The sequence below is a fragment of the Cnephaeus nilssonii genome, assembly GCF_951640355.1.
Source record: "Cnephaeus nilssonii genome assembly, chromosome: 13".
NCBI lineage: Eukaryota > Metazoa > Chordata > Mammalia > Chiroptera > Vespertilionidae > Cnephaeus > Cnephaeus nilssonii.
This window is the reverse complement of record NC_137084.1, coordinates 62,161,648-62,184,318: the sequence shown is the minus strand read 5'-3', so window position 1 is coordinate 62,184,318 and position 22,671 is coordinate 62,161,648. Positions and strand designations below refer to the sequence as shown.

Sequence of the window (22,671 nt, the reverse complement as noted above, 5' to 3'; positions counted from 1 at the left end):
GATATTGTATGACCATTATAAATTACAGAATAGTAATTTCAGAAGCCCTAGATTACATTAGAATTAAAAGGGATCATCTAAGCCAGGGTTCTTTTTTTTTTTTTTAATACATTTTATTGATTTTTTACAGAGAGGAAGGGAGAAGGATCGAGAGTTAGAAACATCAATGAGAGAGATACATCAATCAGCTGCCTCCTGCACACCTCCTACCAGGGATGTGCCTGCAACCAAGGTACATGCCCTTGACTGGAATCGAACCTGGGACCCTTTAGTCCACAGGCCAACGCTCTGTCCACTGAGCCAACCGGCCAGGGCTAGGCCAGGGTTCTTAATCTTTAAGTCCCTGATGTTATAAGCAATTCATAGAATAGTTTTCATGAGAGTCTTAAGAAGATATATAATCACCAAAAAACTAACTACTAAAGTAGTCTAGTCATTACTTTTCACAGATAATGAAACTGTAATGAGGAATGGGAATTAAGTCACATGGCCAAGGATACTGCTGTTAGCTTCATAGGACTAAAAACCTGGTTTTTCAATTCCCAACTACTTTAATCGTCCCAGTGGAAATAACAGATTCCTACCAGTTGTGTAACGATTATTTGTCTTTCACTTAAGACATAGTATCTAAAGAAATATTTTTCCCCAGTGTGATAAAAAGTTTTAAAATGGAAATGGGACCCTATATGTGGTATATGAGATAATATATACACAATAACTCAAGAAAGAAAAATGAGATTTTATCTTCCCTTACCCTTGTTTTACCCCTTCCCTTCTACCATGTTTCTTTTTCATTTTGTATTGGATGTTCTGATCATTGCCTCTGATGAATTTGATTAGAATAACCCAATCTTTTGATCATTCTTTCACTCATTAATTCAACAAATATTTCTTGAGTGCGCTATGCCAGGCACCATGCTAGGTCCTAGGAATAGAATGGTGAGCACAATTGACATGTTTCCTTGGTAAAGTTTGTATTCTTCTGGGACATAGATATTAATCAAACATTTACAAAGAAATGTAAGAACAGATTTTGATAAGTGGAAAGAATGAAAAGCACAGTGCTTTGAGAACAACTGCTAGGAGCACTGGTCTGGGACATTGGGCCAGATTTCAGTTGAGGAGGTGGTGTTCAGTTGAGAACTTAAGTCAGGAAGGAGTTTGGTAGACCCATGCTCCCTGCAGAGGAGCCAGCTTATTTAAGGATCTCAAAGAAGGCTGGTGTGGTTGGACTCAGGAGAGCAAGGAGAGAGAGAGAGAGAGAGAGAGAGAGAGGAGAGAGAGAGAGAGAGAGAGAGAGAGAGAAAGGGAGAAAGGGAGAGAGAGAAGGAGGGGGTGAAGAAGAGGGAGAGGGAGAGGGAGAGGGAGGCACAAGGAGGAGGCAGGGAATATATAGTAGCGACTTGATAGGGGCAGTGAGGAGCCTTTGAACTTTAAACTTTTTGGCAATTATGATTAATGCTGCTATGAACATTCATGTGTGTTTTTTTGTGTGTGGACATAGTTTTCATTTTTCTTGGGTATATATTTAGGAGTGGAATCGCTGGGTCATTTGGTAACTGTAACTTTTTAAAGAACTGTCAGACCATTTTCCACAGTGCCTGTACCATTTTACATTCCCAGCAGCGGTGTATGAGAGTTCCAATTTCTTTACCAGCTCTTGTTATTTTCTGTCTTTTAGATTGTAGTCACTCTGTAGGATGTGGAGTGGTATCTCATTTCAATCCCCTTTTCTTAGCAAGGCTTTTAAGCCTGACATTTAGAATTTTCAGTGATCTGGCACCAGATTACCTGTTTAGTCTTTTATTTAGTTTGAGTAAATACTTATTAATCACAAATTATACTCTATCCTTTCCTAAGTTATTTTTTTAAATTTCTTTGCTTATAATTTGCAAAGCTTTGATCAGTGCCTTGTAGTCCTTAAAGCCCCATCTACATTTCTTCTTTTATTACATTGAGCCATATGGAATAGCAATTTTAAATGGTTCAACTTAATGTATTTCTTGTTTTCCTCTACTCTTCAAATTACTACCATTTCTTTTGAGTTTTTCTCCTAGCCCTTGTTTGTACTTCCTATGGTATTATTGATATGCTTCTGTGGTAAAATGTCTCTTATAAGGCTTAAATCTCTAGTGCAGAAGCTGTTCTGTAATGCAGTGTTTAGCACATAGGGTTTGGCAATTGTTAAAATGTTTTGAAGGAATATATACACTGAGTGGCCAGATTATTATGATCTCTGAACGCATAATAATCTGGCCTCTCAGTGTGTGTGTGTGTGTATGTGTGTGTGTATGTATGTATGTGTGTATGTATATATATATATATATATATATATATATATATATATATATATATATTAGAGGTCTGGTGCATGAATTCGTGCATGGGTGGGGTCCGGCTAGCCTGGCCAGAAGGAGGGGACATAGGCAGTTGGCCGGCCTGCCTGCTGGTCGAACTCCTGGTCGAGGAGACAATTTGCATATTAGTCTTTTATTATATAGGATATACACTGAGTGGCCAGATTATTATGTGTTCAGAGATCATAATAATCTGGCCACTCAGTGTATACACACACACACACACATACCTTGTATAATAAATATGTAATATGCAAATTGACTATCACTCCAACACACAAGATGGCTGCCACAAGATGGCCTGAAGGGGAGGGCAGTTGGGAGGGACCAGGCCTGCAAGGGAGGGCAGTTGGGGGCAATCAGGCCTGCAGGGGAGGGCAGTTAGGGGTGACCGGGCCAGCAGAGGAGGGCAGTTGGGGGGACCAGGCCAGCAGGGGAGAGCAGTTAGGGGTGACCGGGCCAGCAGGGGAGGGCAGTTGGGGGGGACCAGGCCTGCAGGGGAGGGCAGTTGGGGGGAGGACTAGGTCTGCAGGGGTGGGCAGTTGGGGCCGATCGGGCTGGAAGGGGAGGACAGTTAGGGGTGACCAGGCCGGCAGGGGAGGGCCGTTAGGGGCGACCAGGCCGGCAAGGGAGGGAAGTTAGGGGTGACCAGGCCGGCAGGGGAGGGCAGTTGGGGCGACCAGGCCTGCAGGGGAGGACAGTTAGGGGCCACCAGGCCGGCAGGGCAGGGCAGTTAGGGGCAATCGGGCCAGCAGGGGAGCAGTTAGGCGTCGATAAGGCTGGCAGGGGAGTGGTTAGGGGGTGATCAGGCTGGCAGGCAGAAGTGGTTAGGGGCAATCAGGCAGGCAGGCAGGCAGGCAGGCAGGCAGGCAGGCAGATGAGCGGTTGGGAGCCAGCAGTCCTGGATTGTGAGAGGGATCCCAGATTGGAGAGGTGTAGGCTGGACTGAGGGACACCCCCCCCCTCTGTGCATGAATTTCGTGCACCAGGCCTCTAGTACTATATAATCAGTATAAATAAAAACGAATCAATGTAAATATAAACACAACAATCACTGACTACAAATGCAGACATGTTGGAAAAACTAGACTTATTGTTCAGAAGAGTTTTGAGAGTAAAACTCTTCTGAACAATGTTAAAAGATATTCAACATAGAAAATGAGGAGAGTCTGATTCTCATTACCAGTGGCAAGGAACAGTTTTGTGGTATGGTAGAGAGCTGTGGTGCTCTGAAAACGACGATTAGGAGATTTAATTTGATTTGGTGGCAGTTGGGTGCCAGTTTAAGCACCTTCCATTATGAATACAAGTGCTAATTGTTGGACTGATGCTTGAAGAATTCTTGTAGATTTGAATATAATATATTAGATGAGACTAATGACCCTGAGTAAATCCAGGTGAGAGCTGATTCTGGCTTATTTAAATTTTTATTTATTTTTTTATTAGCAAAGGCTTACTGAGCTAGAATGAGACATGAAAATGTACATGAAAATTCTATTTAATGTGAAAGAAAGGAAGGCAGATAGGAAAATATAAACTGTTGTTTCATGGAAATTATTTTGTTCAATTCAAATGTCTATCAAGTTAGTGTAAACAGTTTTGGAAAATGTAGTTCTCTGGAAAACAAAAATAGCAAAATAATTTTTAGTTTCTACTCACAGTTTTCTCAGGTAAAGGTTATTATTGTTATTTCCTTTTTTTACAAACTGGATCTGGACAATGCTTGCTCTCTCATTTATTAGCCATGTGACCTTAGACAAGTTACTCAACATCTCTTTCTAGATCACTTAAAGTTGTTTTCAAGAAATTGATAGAAGAGCCCAGGGTGTTACATATTTACTATTTGATGATGTCAAAACCATAAATCAGGCCAGTTGTATCTTAGACCAGTGATATTTCCATCCTATACCACTGCTTTTAAGACTGCTACTTGTCAACACTTGGTAGCTGTGTTCAAATGAATTCTGGGTTCTTAGGAATATTAGTATTTGTCCCCTCCCCTCCCCTCCCTTCCTCTGTCTTTCTCTCCTCCCCTCCCCTCCCCTCCTCTCTTTCTCTTTCCTTCTTCCCCCGCCCCCCTCTTTCTCCCCCTTCCTTTTTTCTAAACATATCCTTGAGTGAGGATTGAAAAGAAATACTAGTATTTTTTATTTTTAGATTCTAAAACTATTATATATTTTAATTTTTTAAAATAAAATGTCAAGTTTACACAAAAGAGAAAAGTGTAAAATAAACCCCTGATTACTCATCACCCATATTGAGCAATTAGTTGCCAAGAGTGTGTTACATTTATCTTTTTCCTTTTTGTGGCTGAACTATTTTGAAGTAAATCATGCTCTTTCATGTCTATAATCTTCATTGCACATTTCTAAAAAAAAAAAAAGCAGATATTTTCTCACATAATCTTATAATCACACTTGATTAAAATTAGGTACAATTCTTTTTTTTATCATCTAACTAGAGGCCCTCGTGCACTGGTAGGGTCCCTAGTGGCTGCCAGCTGCCGGCCGGGGCCTCCCTCCCTTTCCCTAGCCGGCCCTGCCCCCTGGTCAAACTCCCAGAACTCCCGGTCAGAGGGGACAATTTGCATACTCTGCTTTTATTATATAGGGTGCTCATTCATATTGAATTTCCCCACATGTCTAAAAAAAAAATCTTTGTAGATGATTTTTTTGAATTAGGATTCAGTCATATATATAGTTAACCTCTTAATTTAGAGCAGCTTCCCCCCACTTTTACTTTTCATGTCATTGCATATCTGCAGAGTTTTCCTTTAGAAGGTCCAGAATTCTGGATTGATTCTTTGTGGTTTATTTTATTTGTTCTTATATACTTGTGGTATCCAATACATGAAGGTGGCTTTTGAGCACTTGAAATATGGCTAGTCTAAATTAAGATGTGCTGTAAGTGTAAAATTCATACCAGATAGTACGAAATAAAGAATAAAAAACATCAATATATTTTTTCATTAATAACTTTTTATATTGACATGTTAAAAGGATAGAAAAAGGTTATTATTGATGACAAAATAGTTTTCCACTTCCATTGGGACTGTCCTGTTTTTTTTAAAACCTTTATAGAACTTGCAAGCCTTTTTTACATAAGAAAATATTTTTTATTTTTAGGAAGAAAATATTTTTAAATTACAATTTCAAATAGGAAATATTTCACTTCAAAAGCCAAGAGAAATTTCTTTGATGACATTCATATTCTATGACTACTAGTCTGCTCTGGCTTGCTAAAATTCTATGGACTGGGTGGCTTAAAAAATAGAAGTTTGTTTTTCACATTTCTGGTGGCTGGGAAGTCTAAAATCAAGGTGTTGGCTGATTTGATTCTTGGTGAGGGCTCTCTTTAACTGGCTTGCAGATGGCTGCCTTCTCATTGTGTCCTCACATGGCCTTTCCTCAGTGCTTGCAGAGAGAAGGAGGGACAGGGAGAGGAAGAGAATATAAATGAACTCCTAGGAAGAGAATATAAATGAAACTTCTTATAAAGTCACTAATGTTATCAAATTAACCCCTCAGTCTCCCCCCCCCCCCACCAGACTTCATTTAACCTTAGTTACCTCCTAAAAGCCCTGATTTCCAATTACATCACATTAGGGGTTGGAGCTTCAACATACAATTTTTTCAGGGGAAGGGGGTGGGGCAGACAATTTAAATTTAGTCCCTGGTAATGAATGACAGCTTTAATTTTTAAATGGCATTCATAGTGCCAACACAAATGCTTTTACAGTAGGAATTAATGTTTTTTTAATACCTCTAACATAATACTGTCCAGGACACATAATTCCTTGTTTTTTAAATACCAGGTCTTTAATTGTAGTTCTTGCTGTTTTATTCCTTCCAGTAAATCTTTAGTTACAGTTACTGGGAGAAATTTGTATTCTCACTTGTAATATGTTACAGCTGAAAGTAGTACTAATGAGAGGTGAAACAGTAGCTTTGCCATTATAATTTTATTTATGCAGCTGATTGGACTTGGGGTAATATGTGTGCAATAACACTCAGTTGTCATAAGTAATAATAGCTATCAGTGTGTCAGCTATTCTTTTTTAGACATTTTTTATTGAGAGCAAGGTGTGGAAATGATCTGTAGTAAAGAAAAAATATTGGAATAGCATACAATAACAAAACTATCTGAGAGGAGGAGCTTGTAGATTAGTAAATGCAATGCAGTGTGACTGGTATTATGATAGAAATACATACAGTGTACATAATGGAGGAAGTAGTCACTCCTGTAAGATGGATAGCAGCAAAGAGGGCATGGAAGTGTATAAAGGACATTACAGACAAAAGAAGCAGGCTTGGCAAAGACAGAGCCATGAAATGGCTAGAAATTTAGGGAATCTACAAGCCATTCCCAATGGCTTAGGAGGAATAGGAGCTATAGCTAGTTATGTAGACTAAGGGCCAGATCTTGGAAGACTTCAAGTGTTATGCTAAGGATTTTGGGCTCAATTCTGTAGGCAATGAGGAATCACTGAAGATTTAAGCAGACGAATGAAATGATCAGATCTGTTTCCGAAAGATCACTTTAGTATTGATTTGGGATGATATATTGGATAAGTAGGAGAAAGGAGGCAGGTGATTTGCAGTAGTCCAGGGAAGAGGTGTCTAGTTAAGACAGTAAAAATTATGATAGAAAAAGGGGTGCAGTCAAAAGATGATAGGGAAGTAGACTCTTCAGGATTTTGGATTGATTGGATGTGATGGGTTTGCTGAGCACTGCCTTGGGCCTAGCTGTTATTTCTAACCATGAGTCCTCAGTGGCCCCAATGTGAATTTTTGTTGTTGTTAATAGCCAAGCTTAAGCACAGGAGAAGGTAGGGATTAGCAGGGCAGTGGTTGCTGGTGGGTAAAGATAGGATTTGCCAAGAGAATCTGAAGTGTTACACTATACATTCCAGGCTGGGTGAGGAGAAAAGTGAATGGGAAAAGGAGCAATAATGCATGAAAAATGGAAGGGTTGAAGGATGAGTTCTCTCCATTAGGTTGGAGATTAGATGAAGGGCAAGGTAAGAAAGTAAGACGTTTGGAAAGGATAGCATCTTTAGTCAGAGATTGTTTTTTGTGTGTGTTTTTTTAAAATTTAAGATTATAGAGGCTGAGAAATGATAAAGTCCAGGGTATGACTATAGAAGCACCTTGCTAAAGTGGGAATGTGAATGAGGGTTGTAGGAATTGAGGAAATTTGAGGTAGGTTGTTGCTAGTTTATCCTTAGGGATATTTAAATTTCCACGATGATGCAGCTTTGGAGAAGAAAGTAAGCCAGTTGAAAAGTCTTTAGTGAGTTAGGAGGAGTAATTAAAAGGTAGGTGGATGACAATAAGAGGCTGTATACCCAAATGCTATTAACCTCAGAGGAAGAAGGATTTTACATATCAAAATGGAAAGATTATTATAGGGTATGAGCATGATAGTGGAGCTGGGGGAGTGCTGGTTTCACCTTTGGGCTTTGGTAGATGTGGGAGAGAGAGTCTCCTCTAGAAATGGCTGCGGAAGTGGATTCCTGGACGAAGCTTTTAGTTCACGTCAAGAGAGGGGAGAATTCTTTTTTTTTTTTTTTTTTTTTTTTGAGAATAAGGAGGACGGAGGGAGGAAGAAAGAGAGAGAAAGAAGAGAGAACAGGGAGAGACATGGATTTGTTGTTCCACTTATTTATGCATTCATTAATTGGTTGAATGTGCCCTGACTGGGGATTGAACCCACAACCTTGGCGTATCTGGATGATGCGCTAACAAACTGCTCCACCTGATGGGAGCTGTGAGGGGAGAATTCTGTTGAGATTGTGAGGGAATTTATTCACTATGTAATAAAGATTCCAGTATAAATAAATGTTAGGATGAGTTAGTAGTGGAAGGAAGACTTGGACAGGGAAAATGGATGGAGGAAAAACATAGACTAGAAGCTCTGGCATTTTTGAAGAGAAGCTTAGGATGACAAGGATAACAGCAATGTTTGGATTGATTTTAGTGAAGTTTATAGGCCTAGGAAAACAGGACCAAGTTCGTATTGTTTACTTGATTAGATTAGCAGACTGCAGTCTTTGCTTCCGTTTAAATGCCTTGCCCGTTACAAGATTCCTAATAAGGAGGTGGTCATGCTACCAAAAAGCTCTAGTCTAATGTGAAAAGTGTTAAGTGCCATTGTAGAGTATAGACAGAAGTCTATGAAAGTATAGAAAAACTTAGTTCCAGCTAAAAGTCCTGGGCAAGACTTCTTGGAAAAGCTAGCATTTTACTGGGTTTTAAAGAGTAGGTAGGATTTTAATAAACAGATTGGGATAAAGGGGCATTCTGTTTTGGAATGGCTTGAGCAAAGGTATGAATTCAGGAAAATACAGAGCTCATTTGTAGGAATTTCAGAGAATAAAAGTAACTGTAGCGTGTGATTACTTAGTTTAGTAGAAGAAGTGGACATTTAAGATAGGCATATTAGAAGTATAGAATTTGATACTGGCCTGCGTGGCTCAGTGGTTGAGCGTCGACCTATGAACCCGGTTCTATTCCCAGTCAGGGCACATGCCCGGGTTGTGGGCTCAATCCCCATTGTGGAGTGTGCAGGAGGAAGCCAATCAATGATTCCCTCTCATCATTGATGTTTCTATCTTTCTCCCTCTCCCTTCCTCTCTGAAATCAATAAAAATATATTTTTTAATAAAGTGTAGAATTTGATTTGTGGAAAGGTACAGGGTATGAAGACAGGCTTGTCTTTCTATCTTTATCTTCTGCTGTTCTGCTTGTCCAGCCCTGTTGAACTATTTGTGGTTTCTCTCTCTCTTGGAACAAGGCCAGGACTTTATTTTTTTTTAAATTTAATAAATCTTTATTGTTCAGATTATTACAATTGTTTCTCCATTTCCCCCCATAGCTCCCCTCCACCTGGTTCCCACCCCACCCTCTGCCCTTACCTCCCCCCGCACTGTCCTCATCCATAGGTGTACCATTTTTGTCCAGTCTCTTCCCGTACCCCCCCATACCCTTTTCCCCCTGAGAATTATCAGTCCACTCCCTTTCTATGCCCCTAATTCTATTATATTCACCAGTTTATTCTGTTCCTCAGATTTTTAATTCTATTTGTGGTTTCTCAAATAGCCTGTGCTCTATGATGATTCTGTAACTTTGCAGTGCCTTTTGTTTGTTTTGAAATTCCCTTGTTTGTCAGCCTTGCAATTTCCTCTTTCAAGACTCAGTTGAAATATCATCTCCTCTGTGAAATCCTCTCTGAACTTCCTAGGTAGAGTAGGTGCTTCCTTTTCTTTTCTCCCAGAGAGTGTGTATTTGTCCTATCTACCCATCTGTATCTGTATCTCTCTATCTCTATCTCTATCTCTATCTCTATCTCTATCTCTATCTCTATCTCTATAGTCATAAGTCATTATTACATTGCATTAATTTATTGTCTGTCTCAGCCATATGCTTGTGAGCTTCATGAACACTGAGATTATATCAAATTTTCTCCAGATCATAGTGCCTCGTGTGTAATGGTTTTGCACATGATTATTCAGTGACTGTTCACTGGATGAAAGAATGAATGAATTGGATAAAAAGAATTAGCCAGGAATATTTTCATGAGTATTGAGGAAGTCTTCCAGAGGGAGCGTGGATGGTAAGAATACTTACCCATGCAGGAATACAGAGTTTGCAGTTTATCCGTATTTGGAGATAAGATTGAGTGGGCAAAGTATGACTAGTTGGCAGTGGAAGTTTTGATAAATAATGGAGTTCTAATGAAAATTTCTGAAATCGGAAAGTCCCATTTTTCAAACATACTGTTGCTTTTTATTTTGCAGTGCTTCCACTTCTCATTCAGAGAATTCAGTGCATACAAAATCTGCTTCTGTTGTGTCATCGGATTCCATTTCAACTTCTGCAGACAACTTTTCTCCTGATTTGAGGGTATGTATGCTGTTTCTAAGTTCTGAAGAAGTATTCTCTGTTAGTTATTTGTGGCCAACACTATCAATGTAACCTTTAACTGAATAAGCAGGAGATATTCATAGAATATTCTCAAAGACCTCACTCAATCTTTATAAAATATCTCAGAACAGGCCAGCAAATTGGGAAGTCTTATTTAGTTGAAAAAGAAAATGTGTAATTCATCTCTATGTTTGGTAACTTTTAAGTTCTTAGCCAAAAGATAAGTAATGAATTTCATTGTGGTATAAAATATTTTCATGATTACTCCCATAATGATGGCCAGTAATGGATAACATTTATTGAGTACTTTCCATGTGCCAAGTATTGTTCTAAGTTCTGTATGAAATATCTCTTATGATATTTCTACCACTTCTGTGAGGTAGAGACTATTATCAATCTCTATTCTACACATGATAATAACTAAAATTAGTAACATGTCCAAGGTCTCACTTAAATACTGTGCTATGTTTGCTACACATCTCATTATAGTTTTTAAGTATTTCTCTATTTATTATAGGCTTTGTTGCTTTGAACCTAACCACATGGAAATATCCTGAAGCACTTTGTACATATTTGGATTCATCTCCTTTTCTATAACTGCTTGTCTATGAATAATGGACAAAATGAATTTCATTTTTAGTGCTAACCCTTAAACTTATCTCAGATTTTTTTTTATTCTGGTTTAGTAACTGTTTTCTCAGTGTTACACTTTCACAATGTTAACTAAAACATTATTTTTGTTAATGAAGTCATTTGCTCTTGAGCTCATATTGAGAATATCTTATTTTATGCCTGTTGTCCCTTCAGGTTTAACATTAGATGCAAAAATACCCTGAATTATTGATTCTCTTAGCACAAGAGTACCAAGGGAGTCTGTTAAATTTATGCACCAGCTCCATGACTGAAGGAATTAGCTTCATTAGTGGCATATTCAGCATCTTTCACAACTTTATGGGGTCCTCAGAATGTTTTTACTTGATGAATGAAGAGACAGTTGTTAAATGTTAAACTAAGGAGAAGATGGCTTTGATTAACAAAGGTTAACTGTACTTTCCATAGTCGAGTGCCTAAAGTGACAGAAAAAAAAAGAAAAAGAAAACTAATATGATAGCCTGCCTGTTACCTGTTTTATCATTTTTAAGGACATCTTTGATTGTTAGGTATATTGTTGCTTGAATCAGTCTTTTTGTCAATTGTGGGAGAGAGATGAATGAATAACATTATGTTAACTGTTAGTATCATTTAAAAAATGCAGCCTAAGCTGATCGATGATTCTCTCTCATCATTGATGTTTCTATTTCTCTCTCCCTCTCCCTTCCTCTCTGAAATCAATAAAGAAATAAATTTTTCAAAAATGCAGCCTGTTTCAAATATATGTTTAGAAGTGAGGTGGGGGGGATGGATATGCTTCTAATAATTGAAAAAAACACACGTAGCCAGCTGTTGTGATAAACATTTATACATAACTCATCTTATTTAGCTTTCACAACAGTCCTGTGAAACAGACATTAACTCATTTATTTATTTATTTTAAAAAATATATTTTTATTGATTTCAGAGATGAAGGGAAAGGGAGAGAGAGATAAAAACATCAGTGATGAGAGAGAATCATTGATTGGCTGCCTCCTGCACGACCCAACTGGGGATTGAGCCTGCAAACTGGGCATGTGCCCTTGATCAGAATCGAACCGGGACCCTTCAGTCCACAGGCTGACGCTCTATCCTCTGAGCCAAACCAGCCAGGGCTATTACTTCATTTGACTGATAAGAGAAACCTGATATTCAGAAGAGGTGAATTAACTCATGTGCTTAAAGGCACACAGGTGTTGCCCTTATGTGGTCTCAGGTTGGTCATATTTCTATACAGCACATTACCCAGAGAGACTATCTTTCCATGATTGTCCTGTTTTTTGAAATGTGAAGTGAGATTTTTATAATTAACAAGAGTATCTTTAATACATTTTTGAGGTAGACATAGCAATTTTTAAAAAAATAAATTTTATTGATTTTTCACAGAGAGGGAGGGAGAGGGGTAGAGAGTTAGAAACATTGATGAGAGAGAAACATCCATCAGCTGCCTCCTGCACACCCCCTACTGGGATGTGCCTGCAACCAAGGTACATGCCCTTGACCGGAATAGAACCTGGGACCCTTCAGTCCGCAGGCTGACGCTCTATCCACTGAGCCAAACTGGTTAGGGCAACATAGCAATTTTTAATGTTACCTAATAAATGGGAATTGCTTTTCTAAATAATCAGAAAACGAGGGTGTTTGTAATAAAACCTGATCTCCCTCCTCCCCAGTTTTGTTAATGATATTTTGCTTTTAGTATGTATACCCTTGTTGGCCATAAAATGGTAGTACAGACAGTCCTCGGGTTACGTCGGACTCGACTTACATCGTTCCGTCGTTACGTTGCCATCTCCCATTTATTTATAAAATAAAGTTCCGTCATTTTGACGTATGTACATATGTGCTTTATATTTTTTATTATTTATTTTCCACAAGTAAATGTCAGGAATTGTTATCTTTCTTTTAAATTTCTTTTACTGTTTCACTTCATTACTGCTGTGTATGTGCTCCATGTGAGTAACGTAGGTGCTTAAGTAGGTGGGTTCCGACGTACGGCGAAAATCGCGTTAGGTCGCACTGTAGGAACGGATCTCCGACGTAACCTGAGGACTGACTGAATGTACATACATCGAAATGATGGAACTTTTTTTTAAGAAATAAATGGGAGATGGCAACGTAACCTTGAAGTGACGTATGTCGAGTCCGACGTAACCTGAGGACTGTCTGTATGTGATTTATGTTTTTTATTATTTACTGTATTTACCAGAAGTAAAGGTCAGGAATTGTTATCTTTCTTTTAAAACTTTTTGACTGTTTCACTTCATTACTGCTGTGTATGTGCTCCATGTGAGTGACGTAGGTGCTTATGTAGGTGGGTTCCGACTTACAGTGAAAATCGCGTTACATCGTGCTGTAGGAATGGATCGCCGATGTAACCCGAGGACCTACTGTATTTAGTTAATTATAGGTAGAACTAACCACAAACAGATATGTGTTGCTTTTTGACTGACCACGGTTTAAGTTTAGGTATGAGGGGCTTGGTACAGTGGTTTTGTTGCAGATTTGGGGGAGAAAGTCAAAGATGATGACAAGTTTCAACCCCGGTGACAATTATGCTTCACTTTTCTATCTGACTACACCTCCTTTGTGTACCTGGCTGTTCTCAGCTGCACAAGGTAACTCTAACGTGTCCTCATCTCTTGCTTTCCTCCTTGTTCTTTTTTCCTTATGCTCCTTCTTTCTCAGGGCTTCAGCTATTATCTCTTTACTAGAGGCCCGGTGCATGATATTCATGCACGGGTGTGTGTGTGTGTGTGTGTGTGTGTGTCCCTCAGCCCAGCCTGCACCCTCTCCAATATGGGACCCCTCTCACAATCCAGGACTGCTGGCTCCCAAGTGCTCGCCTGCATGCCTTCCTGATTGCCCCTAACCGCTTCTGCCTGCCAGCCTGATCACCCCCTAACCACGCCCCTGCCAGCCTGATTGATGCCTAACTGCTCTCCTGCCAGCATGTTTGCCTCTAACTGCCCTCCCCTGCAGGCCTGATCACCCCTAACTGCCCTCCCCTGCAGGCCTCGTCACCCCTAACTGCCCTCCCCTGCAGGCCAGGTCCCCCCCAGCTGCTCTCCCCTGCAGGCCTAGATCCCCCCCAACTGCCCTTCCCTGCAGGCCCGGTCGCCCCCAACTTCCCTCCTCTGCCAGCCTGGTCACCCCCAACTGCCCTCCCCTGCAGGCTTGATTTCCCCCAACTGCCCTCCCTTGCAGGCCTGGTCCCTCCCAACTGCCCTCCCCTGCTGGCCTGATCGCCCACAACTGCCCTCCCTTGTAGGCCTGGTCCTTCCCAACTGCCCTCCCCTGCTGGCCATCTTGTGGTGGCCATCTTGTGTTCACATGGGGCAGCCACCTTTGACCACATGGGGGCAGCCATCTTGTGTTGGAGTGATGGTCAATTTGCATATTACTCTTTTATTAGATAGGATAGAGGCCTGGTGCACGGGTGGGGGCCAGCTGGTTTGCCCTGAAGGGTGTCCAGGATCAGGGTTGGGGGTTCCCTTGGGGTGTGGGGTGGCCTGGGCGAGGGGCCTGTGGTGGTTTGCAGGCCGGCCATGCCCCCTGGCGACCCAAGCGGAGGCCCTCGTATCTGGGATTTATTTATCTTCTATAATTGAAACTTTGTAGCCTTGAGCGGAGGAGGCCAAGGCAGGCCAGGGCTGGCTGCAGAAGCTTGGCTTCCTCCATCGTTGGGGGCAACTGAAGCCTCCTGCTCTCTCCAGCTCTGTGGCTGCCGCCATTTTTGTTGGGATTTATTTATCTTCTATAATTGAAACTTTGTAGCCTTGAGTGGAGGCCTGGGCCTGCCAGGGTGTGTGGAAAGCTTGGCTTCCTCCATTGCTGGGGAAACCCAAGCCTCCTGCTCTCTCCGTGGCCGCAGCCATCTTGGTTGGGTTAATTTGCATACTCGCTCCTGATTGGCTGGTGAGCATGGCTTGTGGGTGTAGCGGAGTGATGGTTAATTTGCATATTACTCTTTTATTAGATAGGATTACTCTTTTATTAGATAGGATGGATGATTCCCACATCTTTACCTTGTGTTGATCTTCTTCTCAGCCTCTGATCCGTCATATCAGTTGCTTGCTACACAGTTGCACTAGGATGCTATCATGTCATGATCATAGTACAGTCATAAATCTGTTCAAGTTCAGCTGCTATTGTAAGGTATATGACACCTTGGAGATGTTGCTTAACTTCTATAAGGGTGTTATTGAATGAAAGGGATTCATTTGCTTGTGTGCATCAAAGCCCAATAAAATGTGAACAGGAATTGCAGTAAAGAAAGTAAAGGTTTATTTAAGGAAATGGTATCAAGCACTTAGATGCAGGTGAGCTAGTAGTCTAAAACCTGGCTCTCCCATGGCTTCAGGGGATTGGTTATATAGGGGGGAAAATCATTAATTATGCTGCCTGAGGGTGTTAGGGTTAGGGTTGTAGCCCTACTGATTGGTCAGAGCCAGGGTGAGGAGTAGTCAATCATTGCATATGGTCTTGATACAAGCCATGGGGTTGGTCTGTTGGTTTCGCAAGGTTGTGGTCAGTAGGGTCATTCTTCTTTCATGGATCTGGGGCTGAAACACAACTGAGGTCAAAATGTTATCTTTAGTTTGACTGAACTCTGTTTCTATGGTCAACAGACCTGAGGCTTTGTTATTTAAGATAGTTTAAGGATGACTAGAACCTAATTGTCCTGCAGGCTTAATGATTATGAAAGTAGATGTGCAGCATTTGCAAAGGTAGAAGGATCTGGTTGAAAGGAAGCAAGTGAGTCATGGTGTTATTAGAATTAAGGAAAAAGTCATATTAAATAAATGGAGTGCCTGTGCATTCACAATGGGCCATTACCCCACTTATAAATGGGAATAAGAATACTACTTCTTTTTCAGGGGTATTATGAGCTAAATGAATAACGATTTTCTGAAAACAGTGCATTAACTGGCCAGTGCATGATGATAGATTCCTTGGTTTGAGGCAAAATGAAAGTAATTGAGGCAATATTTTATCTTTCTACCTATGTACTTTTATTCTGTTTTGGTTTGGGCAGATATTCTATTACGTGTCATCCTTTTTTGGGAAGGGCTGTTCTTTATCACAAGATTATCTCCTTATAACTTCTTTGTTTTAAAAAAAATCCTCCCTTTTTTATGAAATTACTAGAGGCTTGGTGCATGAAATTCGTGCATGGGTAGGGTCCCTAGGCCTGGCCGGTGATCAGAGCCAATCTGTAGGGCAGCTGGCACTGCCCACTCACCTGCTCCATTATCCTGCCGTGGTCCCACTCTCATTGGGTCCGGCAGCGCGTCCACTGCCGCCAGCACCACGTCGCCGACGCCTGCCATGTTCCATGCCGTCCCTTGGTGGTCAGTGCACATCTAACTCCTGGTCAGTCGAACTCCTGCCTATGGGGACAATTTGCATATTAGCCTTTTATTATATAGGACTAGAGGCTCAGTGCACAAAATCTGTGCACGGGTAGGGTCCCTAGGCCTGGCTGGCGATCAGGGCTGATCTGTGGGGTGACTGGCGGGGTGATCGGGTCCCCCGCTCACACCTGCCTTGGCTGGACTGGTGCTGCCCACTCGCCAGCCCCGCCCCCCGCTGCCAATTGGGGCCTGCGGGCTGGGGGCAACTCCTGCATTGAGCGTCTGCCCCCTGGTGGTCAGGGTGCATCATGGCGACTGGTCATTCCTTTGTTCAGTTGATTTGCATATTAGGATTTTATATAGATAGATGTTGCTAATAGGTGGTAGTTGTTACTGTGGTTATTTTCATGTTTTGAGTTATGAAAAAAAAGTCTGCAGCCCTATGCTATTTCCCCCTCATCCCCACAGTGTCTTCTGTTACTTTCATCTTGTATTAGTGTGGTGCATTTGATGAACCATTTTGATTACTAATTAAAATCTATAGTTTTACTCTTTGTGTTGTACATTCTGTGGGATTTGTAAAAGTATAATGACATGTTTACATTATTGCTGTATCACACAGAGTAGTTTCATTGCCTTAAAAATCATCTGTACTTCACCTATTTTTCCTTCTCTCCCTTTTCCTGGCAGCCAGTGAACTTTTTACTGCCTTCATAGTTTTGCCTTTTCCAACATGTCATCTAATTCTAATACATAGCCAGATTGCCTTCTTTCACTTAGAAACCTTTAAGGTTTCTCCATTTCTTTTTGTTACTTGATCATTTATTTTTTATCACTGAATAATATTTCTTTGTATGGAAGTAACACATTTTGTTTATCCATACACCTACTGAAGGACTTTCAGTTGCTTCCAAGTTTTAACATTAAAGAACAGCTTGCATATTAAGATTCAAATTTGAATGTTTTCTTTTTTAAAAATAAAAATAAAATATTTATTGTTGAAAGTATGACATATGCTCCCCCCTTCCCCCCTTGAGTGTTTTCTTGATATTAGGTACATTCATTTCCTAGGGATGCTGTAACAGTGTACTTACTGCAAACTAGATGGCTTAAACAACAAATATTCTCTCACAGTTCTGGAGCATGAGGGGGTTAGGGGGATTGTGGTTTGGGACTTGGAAGGGCAGGAAGATAATTCACAAGGAGATGGAAAAACAAATGTTTGCTAAAATTGTTTGCTGGACCATCTTTAACAATGGAACACAGAGAGGACTTTGAACAAATGGGCCTTGCTAGGTTCCTCTCTGTCCATCACACATCTATAATAATAAAAGCATAATATGCTAATTAGACCCGACCTCCTTCCGAGATATAGGTCGCAGCTTGCCTCGGCCCTTGCAGCCCTGGCTTCATCAGAAGGTCATCTGGGCAGCTTCACCAGTAAGCTATAGTTCCACACTCCCCAGGGAACACTGGTAGGCTGTGGCGGGTGGGCAGGGCCTCCCTCTGTGAGGGAAGCTCGAGTCCCGGGTGCCTGCTGGCGGCCAGAGGGAAGCCGGGGCGCCAGGTGCCAGAGGGAAGCTGGTGCCAGCAGCCGGGGGAAGGAAGGCCTACTCTTGCACGAATTTTGTGCATCAGGCCTCTAGTTAGTTTATATTAAACCAGAGTTATCTGTTATGCTATGTTCCTTCCTGGAGCATGTCCTCTATGTAAATTCCTTTAGGCTGGGAAAGGGGGATGGTCAAAGGCTCTTTCTGAGTCTTTTGTTTCTTAATAACCAGTTTAAAATCAATATCCTTAAAGGCGTATTTTGGAGTGGCAAACTGCTTCCCTTACTTCTTTCTTAACTGCTGGTGAAGTCCAACAATCCTTGGTTTTCTTGGCTTGTGGATCCCATCACTTCAGTCTCTGCCTTGATGGTTACATGGCAGCATTCTCCCTATATCTCTGTGTCTTCACAGAGCTGTCTTGTAATAAAGACAACAGTCATGTTGGATTAGGGGGCCCACCCTACTCCACTATATCCTTATCTTAACTAATTACTATGACTCTATCTGCAGTGACGCCATTTCTCTCATTGTCATAATTAGCTAGCTAATATTAATAATAGGAAGAAAGCAAAGGCGAGGCCAGACATCATTATAAGCATGGTCATCTGGGCAGCTTCACCAGTAAGCTATAGTTCCACACTCCCCAGGGAACACTGGTCTATTTCCTACAGATCACTGGGGAAAGGGATCAAACAAAGGGAGAAATGGGCACATGCGCAGTGAAGTCAGGGTGACTAGAGAAGGTGCTTGTCTGTCAGTCTTACCTGGGAAAAAGGTAATTGCCTAGGCCCTAGGGGGTGAAGCTACTGCAAGCAAGTGAAATCTTGGAAGGTTAAATCTCTGGGCAAAGAATTCTCTCTCTCTTGCCTCTTTGCTCCTGCTCCCTTGCACTCTCTTGCTCTGTGACCTGTACTCTCCCGTGCGCTAGCCCTTCATGTGAACTTAAGCAGCAGTGTGGCCATGCATACCCCAGATGCAATGGATTGCTGCTGGGAACACAAGCTAAGCTAGCCAGATGCTGGCCTAGACTGTGCTTTAATACGGTGTGGAAACTCTGGGCAGTGGCTTTAATCCTAGCCTTGCTGAAAATAAGATGGACTTCTTCCATGGTGAGACTGGGGAAATGCAACATTGGAAACCCAGGGGTTTAATTCCACAGAAATAAATATCACTCATTCTCCAGTACGAGTCTCAGGAAATCATTTTCCTTGCAACATTGCAAGAATTCCACTTCCATTGGCAATAGCTGGGGACACTGAGGGCACCCCACCTTTCCAGATAAGGTCACATTCTGAGGTACTGTCAATTAGGACTTCAACCTAACTTCATCTGTGGGAGGGCACAATTCAACCTGTAGCATGAAGTGATGCTTTTCAGACTGTACCTCTTTAGATACCCTTTGTTGTTGTTGAATCATTGATGGTGATGTAATGGTATCCACTGCTTGCTAATTGTGGTTTCAGCTCAAAACCAAATTGTTCTTGGCAGTGTTATGAAAAGAAAGAGCTTCCTTGTGCTTGAATTTGGATGTGCTTTCAAATATATAACCAGTAAGATCCATCCCAGATGCCAGTCTTTGACTCTACCCTGTTCAGATTTTATTTGTATGATTCATTTGCTTACTTTGTGGTTTGTCAGTTGTGGAAGAAAAAGGGGTTCTATGGAAAGTCACCTCATATGGTGATCTGATTATAAATTCCTAACTGGGCTGGTCATGGTGGGGAGTGATGCCCCAGGAATATAACTTTAGTTAAAGGCTTATCTTTGCCTTAAGCCCTGTTCATTGTTTCTGTGCATCCAAATAACATACCTTTTAAATGCCCCCTTTCAGATTCCTCCTTCTGAAGCATGAGTCTCCTGCCTTGCTTTCTCCTACCTTCATGTAATCTTCCTTCCCTTCCTTTAATTTCAAGTGTAGAAAAGTAACTGCAAAACTATTATTCTCTGGAGCCTTTGAGATCTTGCTCCCCGGCATAACTTCAGTTTGGCTCAAATAAACGCATAAAGATTCTTTACAGGTTTGGAAGTTTCTTACGTTGACACAGTCGAGTTGTATAAAAAAATAGACTAAAGTAAAATTGATGTAAACAATTTTCTTTAATAGAATTATTCAATGAAGAATAAGTTCATTATTTTTTCCTCTACTGTTTTAGTACATAAAGAAACCGTGGTGGATAATTTGTAACTTCCACAGGCTCATTTTTCCCTTTCAGATGATTTTAATTTAGTGTTTTGCAAATTTCAAAAAATTTCTTTCCTGTTTATCTGTCATCTGACATTCCATGTGAAAACTGATCCATAAACTTTTTCCACTTGCAGATCATCATTACAGATAAGGTTTTTTCCCCACTTGCAGATCATCATTACAGATAAGGTTTCTGAAATTTCTTTATAATAATTTCCTGATCAGAGAGAGAAGGAGAGATGGGAGGTAGGTTAAAGTCACATGGAAATTTACAGAGCTTGATAAAGAGGGCATGAAAGACAATGGGGAAAAACATGGTTGGGGAGAGAGCAAAACTGAATTGATTTTAGGAATATAAAAAGAATTATAAATTTCTATCTGTGTGTTTTTTTCACCAGTAAGATTTTAATGTGATTTATAGACTTCTTGATAATAAGAAAAGGATTAAGTATTGTATTCAGTATTGTATTCAAAGAGCAGACCTTATATAATCTTATCTGTTGATATAACCAGAACTCGGGAAGCAGCCGGTTCTAATGGGAAACAGGTCGGATAGTCAATTAATAACATTATTTTGACCCAGCAAGAGAAAAGTGTTTTATGTGTTCCAGGGGATTTCTCTCCTCCTCAGAGAGCGGGGAGAGTTATATAACTTTTTCCCGCTAAAGGTATTTCCATGTGAATGCAGAAAAACCTGATGAATCAAATCAGTCTGGCTTTGCTGCTTTAATTCCACCTTGTAGAAAGGTAGGCTCCTGGTATTTCTGAGTTGTCCTCTTGTTTTGATCTTACCTCCTTTATTTGTTATATTTGCATTTCTTCTTCCATTACGAACATATCTTAAATGTAGTTCTTCTCAAGTAAAAATTAATTAATTGGTTGTATTTGTTCATTATGCCTCTGGTCAAATTTAACTACTTTTTCCAACAAGTATAAAATATTTCTCTTTGTTTCTACTACCACTTTATTTCTACTAATCCAGGATTTTGCTATTTCTCTCCTAGGTTATTATCATTTTGTCTTTACTATATCCAGTTTTGTGTACCTCCTTGACCATGTTATTAATTTTATCAGAGGTCTGCAGTGATTTTCCTTTACATGACTGGTCAAGTTTAAAATTCTTAATCTCCTTCCCAATATTATAAAACTTTCCAAATACACTACTGAGTTGTATGAGTTCTTTATGTATTCTGGATATTAATGTCTTACTAGATATATGCTTTACAAATATTTTCTCCAAATCAGTAGTTTGCCTTTTCATTTTGTTGATGGTTTCCTTTCCCCTACACAAGCTTTTTATATAGTCCCACTTGTTTATTTTTCCTTTTGTTTCCTTTCCTTTTGGTGGGAAAACCAAAAAAATCATTGCCAAGACTGATGCCAGGGAGGTTACCCTCCATGGTTTATTCTAATTTTATGGTTTCAGGTCTTATTTCCAAGTCTTTAATCCATTTTGAGTTGATATTTGTGTATGGTGCAACATAGGGATCCAATTTCACTCTTTTGCATCTGGCTGTTCAGTTTTCCCAGCACTATTGAAAAGACTATTCTTTTCTCCTGGTATATTCTTGGCAACTTGTTGTAAATTAATTGATCATATATGCATAGGTTTATTTCTGTGCTCTTTATTTTGTTCCATTATTGTGTGTGTCTGTTTGTATGATAATACCATGCGGGTTTGATAGCTATAACTTTGTAATATAGTTTGAAACCAGGGAGTGTGATGCCTCCAGTTTTGTTCTTTCTCAAGATTACTTTGGCTATTTGGAATTCTCTGTGGTCCCATATAAATTTTAAGATTGTTTTTTTTCTATTTCTGTGGAGATTGCATTGAACATTTTATGTTTTTAGTTCCACAGTTTACCTCATTTTATATTGTTCATGAAGAAATTATACTGGCTATAATTATTTTTAATACTCTTTCCTTTAATGTTTATAACACAGTCAGTTGGTTAACACAGCATCCTATTACAGAATTAGACTTTTCTGAATCTGACTATATATTTACCAGTGAGTTGTGCATTTTCATTTTACTATTAGCATCTTTTTGTTTCAACTTGAAGAATTCCTTTCAGCATTTTTTGTAAGGCAGATGTAATGGTGATGAACTCTCTCAGCTTTTGTTTGTTTGGGAAAGTATTTCATTTCTGAAGGATTCTTTTGCCAGATAGAGTATTCTTGGATGGCATTTTTTCCTTTCAGCATATCAATTCATTCTCTCCCAGGTTGTAAGGTTCCTACTGAGAAATCTGTCTATAGCCTAGAACAGCGGTCACCAACCTTTCAGACCTCATGGACCACCAGTGGTCCCCGGACCACCGGTTGGCAACCGCTGGCCTAGATAGCCTAATGAGGGTTTATAGGTTAGAGTTTTTCTTTTATTACTTTTAGTATTCCCTCTTTATCTGTGATTTTTGACAGTTTTATTATAATGTGTCTTAGAGAGGATTGTTTTGAATTGAAATAATGAGATGATCTATGAACTTGAAGCACTTGGATTCCAATTCTCTCCCCCAGGTCTGTAAGTTCTAATAAATTTTATGCCCCCTTTCCCTTTCTTCACCTTCTGGAACTCTGGTGATTCTGATATTGGTTCTCTTGATGGTGTCTTATAAATTATAGGTTTGCTTCACTCTTCATTCTTTTTTTCTTTGTTCTCCTCTGACT

At 40.2% G+C, this 22,671-nt stretch overlaps 1 protein-coding gene across 8 annotated transcripts in view; it reads left to right on the top strand.

Moving 5' to 3' along the window:
* The window catches only part of MTMR2 (myotubularin related protein 2), a 102,197-nt gene that overhangs the window by 34,620 nt on the left and 44,906 nt on the right, over nucleotides 1–22,671 (top strand). For 7 of the 8 annotated variants that reach the window (XM_079787940.1, XM_079787942.1, XM_079787944.1 and 4 more), the window contains one exon: nucleotides 10,156–10,261. In XM_079787940.1, coding sequence (XP_079644066.1) covers nucleotides 10,156–10,261 — 106 coding nt within the window. Of the gene's footprint in view, nucleotides 1–10,155; nucleotides 10,262–20,673; nucleotides 20,752–22,671 lie in introns of those variants that run through there. The other variant, XM_079787946.1, reaches the window with a different exon arrangement.